Genomic DNA, 9,320 nt, shown 5'->3' with positions numbered 1-9,320 from the left:
CTGCTCTACTCTTCCCTAAATGAGTTTATTCCCAGTTTTTTCCTAGTCTGCCAGGATAAAGAGGCCAGATATAATTCAATTCTGAGGTATAATTACATTTCTGTCCACTTGAAACTCTTTTGCTGCCAGGGCTGTTAAAAGCCTCTGGTATCAATGTCAGCCCCAAGTTATTAATCAGAGCAGTGGACTCAGGAATCCAGATCTTCCTTTTCCACAATCAAGAGGCTGTGAGGAAACAAAGAGGCATTTTGGCTCAGCTCTACTCATTATAAACCATCAGCAAATTCTCTGCAAAACCAGCTGCTTTTTTTCCTTTTTAAATTCATAAAGGCGTCAAATTTATTTCCCCACCTCCCCCCCCGCAACCCCATAACAGTCGATATATATAAAAATCACCAAATATGATCTTTTACGATATAAATTAAAAAAGAAAAAAAAAAATAAAATGAGGCATCACCGTTTACATGATGTAAAAAGAGCTAAAAAAGAGCGATATAAACTACATTCATAAAAGTGCATCTCCAAACATACAGGCAATGCTTTGGCTTGTTCCTGTGCCGAACGCGCCAGTCCGGGCTGGCCCCGTGTTCTCTGTCGTGTCCAGGGGCTGCTGCTCCCTCTCCCTGCCAGCCTGGCCACAGGGTTGGGCACAGAGGGGGCACAGCCAGCCCAGGGCAGGGCTCTGAGCCCTGGGGACAGCCCTGAGCCACCGCCAGTCCTGGCTGCTCCTGCTCCTGCTCTGCTCTGGAAGCGCCTCCGGCATGCGGGTGAGGTAAAAGCCACGACAGCTCCTGAGGATTGAGGTGCTTGGACACAAGTTCTGCCCTTCCCTCACGCCCTGCTCTCTCCCAGATCACAGCACGTGGGGAAAACCAAGGGAGAAGGTCTGGGTTTGGTGAGGACAGGCCAAGGACAGAGGGATGCAGATGTCATGGTGCTCCTGATTCCTGCAGGTGATGGGCAGGGGATGAAGACTCCAATCTTTGGTATATTTAGGATGCAAGGCTTGAAGAGCTGGTGCTGATCCCCTCCTTTTGTCATGCAGACTGCAGGGATGGTGCCACAGGCCCAGCAGAGTGGTGGGAAAGCTCCCCAGCTCCGAGCTGCAGTGTCACAGCCTCACCTCCCCTCAGGCAACAGTGAAGTCAGGCCAAGGGCTTGGGCAATTTAGAGTCAAGTTCCTGGTTGGGAAAAGAGCAGTTGAAGTGCTCTCACTGTAATTAAATAAATTATGGAACAAGGGCTTTGATAAAAGGGATCCCCTAAGTGCCCACAAGTGGGACAGTGCATCCTTGGAGTAGTGCAGGGAGCCTGCAAAGGAAACCAACACCAGTTTTTATTGGCTACACTTTGCTCTGGGTTTGGCACAGAAAAAACATTTCATATCGTTAAAGCTTTTCAGGACTTTTGGTTGGTTGGGGCTTTCAGGGTTCTTTTTTCCCCTCTTTTAATTCAACACAGTATTTTTCATGTGTTGAAGGAGCTTGGTTTCATTAAAACTTGCCTTATCCTGCTATTAGTATTCACTTAAAAACTGAATTTTACTGCGTTATGAAGCAATTTTCAATTTTTTATGGGGGAGAAGAGTGGAGGTGTGTGGAACCTTAATATGGTTTCCAATACAAGAGCAGAACACCTTCAGTGTTGCCCTATAAAGCAATATTTTAGTTAATTAACATTTGCTTTTCTTAGTTTCATTTCTCAGAGATAACTTGGAATCACTCCATGAATCCCCAGCACTTAAAACCTGCTGGTCTTTCATGAGTGAAATAAAGATAAATTAGTGCCCAAATCAGCACAGAGGATTTGAGGCCATCAGGTCTGACCTGTGCTGTGTTCCAAGTGCACAATCACTTGGATTTGCTTTGCTGGTACCTGCGTGGGGATCTCCAGGTAATTTTAGATATTTGTTACCATTTTAAATGTTGTCTGAGGTTCCCTGTTTGACTTGTGTCCTACAGAAGCTTATTTAAGTTAGGCCATAACATTTTTATGGAACTCTTAAATGATCACTTGCACACCTGTAATTCAAACAATGCACAGCAAGGCTGAGCTTGATTCCAGCTCCCTGTGCACAACACAAGTGTCCAGGTAATTCTCCCCAAGAAACCCTCAATTTTCCATTTTCCATGTGCTCAAAGAAACTCTGAAGTAATTTCCTGGGTACCAGACTGACTATCTTTGGTTAAAAGGATGGTAAAAAGTTACCAGCCAAAGAGACAGATGCAGGAGGAAGCTGAATTCCACTGAATTCCCTTCCAGAGGGGTTTTGTTTGGACCCAGCAGCCCCAGAGAGAGGAAGCAGGAGCACAGATTTGTTTGGTATGACACAAAGTGGCACTGTCTGAATGCTGGGACAGATCAAACCTAGCTCCAGATTTTCCAATGTTAATGGGAGAGCCCTTCCCTCAGGCCCTGGAGTGATTGCATTCTGCTGAAACTTGTCTGATTATCCTGACATTTAGCTGGAAAGAACTCCCTCACCCCCAGCCCCAAATCCATGGGTTCATTATAAAATAACACTATTCACATACTTTTGAATCAATATCTTCTGAACACCTTCAGATGCTGAATACTCAAGAAGAAAAATATACCATACTATAGTGGGCATGACATGGCACATGGCTTTTTGCTGGATTCAGGTACTGGAGACACCTCTGGAGCCCCAGGAGAGGAAAAACCAGGGACTCCACAGGCAGAGCTGGTCTGGAGCTGGTGCATGTTTCTGTTTTGGGCACAGTGGAGCTCTTCCAGCTCCCACATGGGTTCAGGTTTCTCCTATGGTTCAACCAGTGATGACACTTGTCAGATTCCCCTTCCTGCAGAAAACACACAGCCAGGTAACAAAATCTGGGGCAAAAACGCAGCTCTGCTTGGACAGCTGTCGGCAGGATGAACATTAATCCAGCACAAGAGGGAATCAGGCACGAGAGCAGACCCAAAGTTCCTTGGCAGAACTTCCCAAAGGACTAGGCCTAGCTGAGCTGGCATTCTGAAGATGCAGCACCACAAGGGGCAGTTGCAACTGGACAAGACAGGGCACGGCGAGCCCGGCAGGAGCTGCGAGCAGGGGAGGTAATTCAGTACTGGAGCTGTGCAAACTGGTGTCTGAGCAGCTCTTCAGCAGAGGGTCTGTGCCTGGCTTCCACAAAGATCTGCTTTAGGAAGTCCCGGCAATGTTCTGATATGTGGGAGGGCAGCTGCGGGTTGGTGGGCTGCGTGGCGATTTTGAAGATGGCTGCCATGGCCTCGTACTCTGCCCACGGGGGCTTCTCTGTCAGCATCTCCACCACGGTGCAGCCCAGGCTCCTGCAAAGCACACAGGAAAAACCAAATGAGAATTCACTCAGTGATGCTTTTCCTGTGCCAGGAAAGTGCCATGTGTGCTCTCCCCTTTGCTCAAATCCTCCTCTCAGGAAACATTTGTGTCAGAGGTGCCAGTGGGACATCCCTGAAGGCACCATCTGACCTTGCTGCTCCTGCAGGTGCTGCTGCTTCTGTTGTACCTCAAAGGCACTTGGAGAATCACAGAGTCACAGCATGGCTTGGGTTGGAAGGGACCCTCAAGACCACCCTGTTCCAACCCCCTGTTCCAACCACCTTCCACTAGAGCAGCCTGCTCAGAGGCTCAACCTGCTGAGCTGCAAGGTAGAACTTTGCAGTTCTTTTTAACAGACTTTTTAACACTCAAGGTTCAGTGAATCAGAGCTTGTTGACCCCACAAAGCCATTTCAGCAAAATCCCTTCTCAGTCACAGCCTCAAAATGCCCACGTTGGGAAAAAAAAAAAAAACCTAATAATATCTCCACAAGAAACCAAGCATCAGTCAAAAAATAATTGAAGTGGTAACAGTTCCAAAGTGGGAAGGCAGTAAGTTAAATCCCTGTGGGACAGATGCATCATTACCTTAAGGAAAAATTCCTTGTAAAGTTAATGGGGCTCTGCAGGCTACTTCAGGGCAAGGACATGGCTGAGCCACCTTTCTGAGGCAACGTGACTCCAACACCTTCCAGGGAAGATGGCTGCTGCAGCACTGCACTGATTGGGGTTTATTCAAAAAGCATTAATTGCTTCCTCCAGGCCACAGATTAAGTAAAAGCCATTAGTGAGTTTTTAATATCCAATCCTGTGGTTTTATCACATCTTTACATTAAAAAGGCAAAACTGCCTCCTCTACCTTAAAACTAAACCTACTTTTGAGGTGAAATGCAAGGAAAAGGATGTTGAGAGGCAGACTTGCATCAACTGCCAAGACAAGGAGGAAAGGAATTAAATGCAGTGAATATGCAAGAACTGATTTCTCGACAAGGTTTAAAATCCAACGTGAAAATTTTACAGTTTTCCAGCCATTTCAGGCTTACTAGAAGAGAGTACAGAAAATGCAAACCATGTGTGCTGAAGTGCTGGGGGTTTGCTCAAAAGCAAGCAGGGATATATTATTGTTTAGACTGATTTATACCGTTTAAGCAGATCCGGTTTCTTCAAGATATTCAGCAAACAGCAGGAATGTTTTTCATGTCAAGTCACTCCAGCAATAACAAATAGCTCACATATTCTGCTATTTAGGAAAAAGAAAACTGGAGAGGGGCCTGCAGCAGTGGCACAGAGCCAGGTGGATGGATGTGTTACGTTTCTGAGCCTCTGGGCCATACACATCCAGCACTGCACTGGAAAATTGTGACCCCCCCAAAACAATGATTGGGATTGTAGGAACTGGAGTCTGGCCAACGGCAGCGACTCTTTGATGGGAATGGACCAATGTCAGCACCAAGAGGAAATCCACAACTGCACCAGCCCAGGGGGAAGGGCACGTGCTCCACTCTCTCCCCAGCCATCCCAACTGGGAGAGTCTGCAGGACTTAACTCTTTGCAGACAAGACAAGTTTCAGCTGTGTTTCCACTTGCTGCTTGTACAGGAAACAGGTCCTGCTTGGCTGTGGAGGCACAACCAGACCTTTTGTCCCTGTTGTTCACTTAAGTTCTATAATCTCACCTTTTCAAGGCCCCCAAAATTAACATTTTGGCACAGGACCATTTTGCTCTTTTGAGAGAGGCTGCTCCTTGGCTATGCCAATAATAGCACAGCTACAGTTTCCATTCATGCAGATCACCTCTGATCTGACCTGGATCTTTTCTGTTATTCCAGGTTCGAGCATCTTTCCTTTAAGGCTAAAATTCTATTAATCTCCAGTACATTTTAAGCATAATTCTCATTTTATATCTAAATGAATGGGCTTTCCCTAGACAACTTTCAGTTGTTCTTCTAAGGGATATCATAGAATCAGAGTCTCTTGTGTTGGAAGGGACCCACAAGGATCATCATCCCAATTCCTGGCTCTGCATAGGACACCCCAAGAATTCCACCAAGTGTCAAGGATGAAAACATTGCACCAGCCAGAAAGCAAAAACACAGCTATCAGTTTGAGTGAGGAATGAGTGGAAAAACGAAATGTGCTGTTGGGTGTTAACACCGCACAGCACAGCTGGCAGAAGATTATTGAATTCAAACCAGCGAATTCAATATTCTTTAACTTCTCATCCAGACAAGGCGTGAAGCTGGATGCTCAGGTGGCAGAGGGTGCAGTGTGTGCAGAGATCTGAGGGCTCACCACACGTCTGCCTTCCTGCCGTAGCCCTCGCCGCTGATCACCTCCGGGCTCATCCAGTACGGGGTACCCGTGACCGAGCGGATGCCGGTCCCCGACATGCAGATTGTCTGCAGCCTCTTGCTGGCCCCAAAGTCCCCGAGCTTCACGTTCCCAGCAGAGTCACGGAGAATATTGGCACCTGGACAGAAGGAAAAAAAAAAAAAACCCAGGACAGCTGTTTTCATGAGATCCAGCTGTTGGATCTGCAGCCTACAGAATGATAGCCAAGCACAAATACCCGTGCTCATGGTATGGCTCTTTCCCCGTTAAGCCTCAGGTGACCTGCTAAACATCATTTCTTTAATTCAGGTTGTAGACAAGCCAATTGCTAATGGCTGTAAATGGGAAAAACTTCAGGGAAAAGCACAAGGAAGTGAAGGGGGGAGGGAAATGAGAGCTGAGTCAGCACCAGCATTGTTACAGTGCCTGTAAACAGCTCGACCAGCCTAGCAGGGCCCCCAGGCCAAGGGCTGAGGGAGAACAGAGCTGTGTAGAGAAGGATTTTATTGGGATGCTGCTTTGTGAGTGCAAGCATTGCTTTCTGGTCAGCTGGGCAACAGATGTAGCTAATTAAACCCCTCTGAACTCCTACAATAAACAAGTCAATCTCCACTTGGTCCTGAACACGAAGCACCAGGGAAAAAGCAAACTTTAGAGCTTAGCTTTTATGTGGACACAAACTGAGGTTTAGACACCAAAACCAATTCTTCCTCCAAAACTGCAACGAAATCAAGAACAACCCCACTGCTACCATTATGTGGAACATGCCCACATGAAACCCTTTTGCTCCTGTGCTGGAGAGCTCTCCTGGCCTGGCCCTGCTCTCACCCTTGATGTCCCTGTGCACGATCATGTTGCTGTGCAGGTACGAGACGCCCTCGAGGATCTGCCGCGTGTATTTGCGCGTCACGTTCTCCGTCAGGGCCCCGTACGCCTTCAGCTGGTCCTTCACCGACCCCTGCCACAAACAAAGGGACACAATTGGCAAAGAGGTGGCAAAGCACAGACCCTGCAGTGTCCAGTCAGCTCCCAAAAGCCCTGGGTGTTACACAGCAGCTGGCCCTGCAATGAACTCTGCCCTCTGCTAAAGGCTTTCTATGAGCATCTCGCCCTAAGAAGCCTTTTTAAGAACAGCAAGGCTTCATGGCAAAAACAGCCTAAGGAGGTTCTGTCTACTGGTACAACTTGTTGTGAAGACAAGCAATAAAACAGTTCAGCAGACTTATCTGGGTCAGAAGCCTTGCTTTTGGAGTGTCAGTTTTAGCCTTGCTGTACCATGATTCTGCTAATTCAGTTACCAGGATTTCCATGTTGGCCCAAGTCCTTTGGGGTACTTTGGTAGAACAAATTTAGACTGAAGAAAAGAACTGTCCTTAATGACTGTCACAGAATGTATTTTAAGTAGAAGACACTTAAGGAAAAAACCCAAGAGGTTATTTGGGCATAAATAAAATGAAAGTGGTGGCATTATGAACGTGAGAAGGCACAGCCCTAGGAGGTTCTGAGGCAGATGACACAGTCAGAGGGATCACAGCAATTAATGAACCAGCTAACAAAGCCAGCCCCCTCCCTTCTGAGCCCTGACTGTGCTGCTCTTACCCCTGGCATGTACTCCATGAAGATGGTCAAGGTCTTCTCTGCCCGATCCCTTAAGCAGCCGTAATACTGCACAATGCGGTCGTGCTGGAGATTCTTCAGCAGCTGAATTTCACACTCCAGAGCACTCACCTCCTGTGGATGGAGGTGAAAATAACATTGCAGCCTCAGGAAATATATAATAAAGATAAAAAATAATAAATTTGTCATGTCACTGGCAGGATGAGACCACTACTACACTGAGAAGTGTAATCCATGACAACACTTTATCTGCTCCTTGGAGAAGGCAAACATTACCAGGGCTTGCTGTTCATTTTTACTGCAGTATCTGCAGGTATTGGTGTGGAAGCTTTGGTAGAACACAGGCTGTATCATACATTTAGTACCACAAAAACTTTGTTTCTTGCCTTGATTCTGTCATCTGCATGGTGGCTGAAAGGATTCTCCACCCACAACACAGGTATAGCCTCACTTCTCTCACTAAGCTGTGGGCAGGGAGTGTAATTATGAAGCAGCTCTGAAAACAGTGACAGAACTGGAACTTCAACCCACTGGAGAGCAAAACAAGAGGTGCTGAGAGCTGCTAAGTTTCTGTCAGCCAGTCCTGTTCTGATCACACTGATGATTTACTGGAATCAAGCCCTACAAACAGCTTCCTCTCCTATTTACTTCAAAGAATCTGCAGCTCTGCACATGAAACTGATCCTCTGCTTTGCTCTTGCCACAGACAACAGGGTATCACAGTGCAAAGACGTTATCCAACAATTTCACATGAAATCACAAATGTTTGCTGCTCAGAAAAAGTATCAGGTTCTTGCTGAATCCAGGGATTGAACAGGAGGAACATCAAAGGTACAGAAGCGTGAGGATTTACAGAAAAAGGAATGTTTTCTCCCCAAATTAGTCCCATTTTTACCTTTCCAGCCCTGCCATGGGAAGGTATCAGGTTCAGCTCTCTCACTCTGGGAGAGGATGCAGAATCTTAGAGCAAGAACCTGGGTGTTGTAGGCACACATGGAACCAGTGGAAGCTGCTTAATCAGACCAAATAATAGTATAAGGTTTGGAGTTTCAGTGCCTTCAAAATATATTTCAGCCTGTTCCTCCTTGGCTCAGAGTTACTGTCTGATTTGCAACACAGACATAGTAGAACTTCCCAATTTAGGACATCTCTTGGCACCAATAACCCATATAAAATCAGAATAATTAAATCTTCATGGATCAGTTATTCTAGCTCAAAGTGAATTTGTTCAATATTGGGAAACCGGTACACTGTTAAAACACTAGCAAAGAACCCAAAAGTCATTCCAGTTGCATCCTCTGTGCAGGAAGTTGAGTGCTGTCCATAATTTCAAGGTGCCTGTCCCATCTCCAATGTTGTCACATCACTGTTCTTGATTAACTTACACCCCACAGCTCCATTTGTTTTTAAGGACACAGAGAATTCAGAAGTGAAAATTGGTAATCAGGGTGCACCATATAAACCCAGAAGTGGGTTTTGCATGTGCAAGCAGCTTTTTTTGGTTCAAAAAAGGAAAAAAAAAAACAACCAAACCCTACTCTTGCTGGATTTAGTTTCATTCACATCCATGTCTAACCAGGAACACAGGGCAGTCTACTATTCCTCAAGCAACCTGGCAAAAACCCAAAAAGCTGAGAAAGCAGAGCCAAGAATGAAGCAAGAAAGCGGATTTTAGTTTCAAGCTGAAGTTAACAACACAGAAAAGTCATTTTTAAATGACTCCTATTCTCCTCCACATGAACTCGAAACCTTCGTATGAACTAAATAAGATGCCAGCTTTCAAGGACAGACAGAGAGAGACATTGTGAGACATCAGAGAAGGTTTGAGGAGCTGAGCTGAGAATTACCTTGCTTGTTTCAGGGCTCTCTGGGTCAAACTGGACCTGCTTGGCCGCCAGCTCTCTGCCCGTGTCCACGTCGTAGCACAGGTACACGCGGCCAAAGGCGCCCTGGCCCAGCAGCTTCCCCCGGCGCCAGTTCATGGGAGCACTGGGAGCTAAAAGGGAACAGCAGTCATTTCTCCTTTCATTGCACTCTTTAAAATAAAAAAAAAGG

General features: G+C 46.3%; 1 protein-coding gene across 2 annotated transcripts in view; it reads right to left on the bottom strand.

Annotated features, from left to right (window-relative positions):
• Nucleotides 1-426: 426 nt before the first annotated feature.
• The window catches only part of MAP3K3 (mitogen-activated protein kinase kinase kinase 3), a 33,352-nt gene continuing 24,458 nt past the window's right edge, over nt 427-9,320 (bottom strand). The window contains exons 13-18 of one of the 2 annotated variants that reach the window (XR_010442915.1): nt 9,113-9,261; nt 7,248-7,379; nt 6,477-6,606; nt 5,610-5,787; nt 2,535-3,309; nt 428-1,311 (exon numbers count right to left, since the gene is read on the bottom strand). Coding sequence is in view for 1 of the 2 variants with exons in the window: in XM_064733956.1 (XP_064590026.1) it covers nt 3,081-3,309; nt 5,610-5,787; nt 6,477-6,606; nt 7,248-7,379; nt 9,113-9,261 (818 nt within the window). In the remaining variant the exon portion in view is untranslated. Of the gene's footprint in view, nt 3,310-5,609; nt 5,788-6,476; nt 6,607-7,247; nt 7,380-9,112; nt 9,262-9,320 lie in introns of both variants that reach the window. The other variant, XM_064733956.1, reaches the window with a different exon arrangement.

The sequence above is a fragment of the Zonotrichia leucophrys genome, chromosome 27 (assembly GCF_028769735.1).
Source record: "Zonotrichia leucophrys gambelii isolate GWCS_2022_RI chromosome 27, RI_Zleu_2.0, whole genome shotgun sequence".
In the NCBI taxonomy this organism is placed as follows: Eukaryota; Metazoa; Chordata; class Aves; order Passeriformes; family Passerellidae; genus Zonotrichia; species Zonotrichia leucophrys.
Note: the sequence above shows the minus strand (reverse complement) of the source record. Positions and strands in the feature narration are given on the sequence as shown.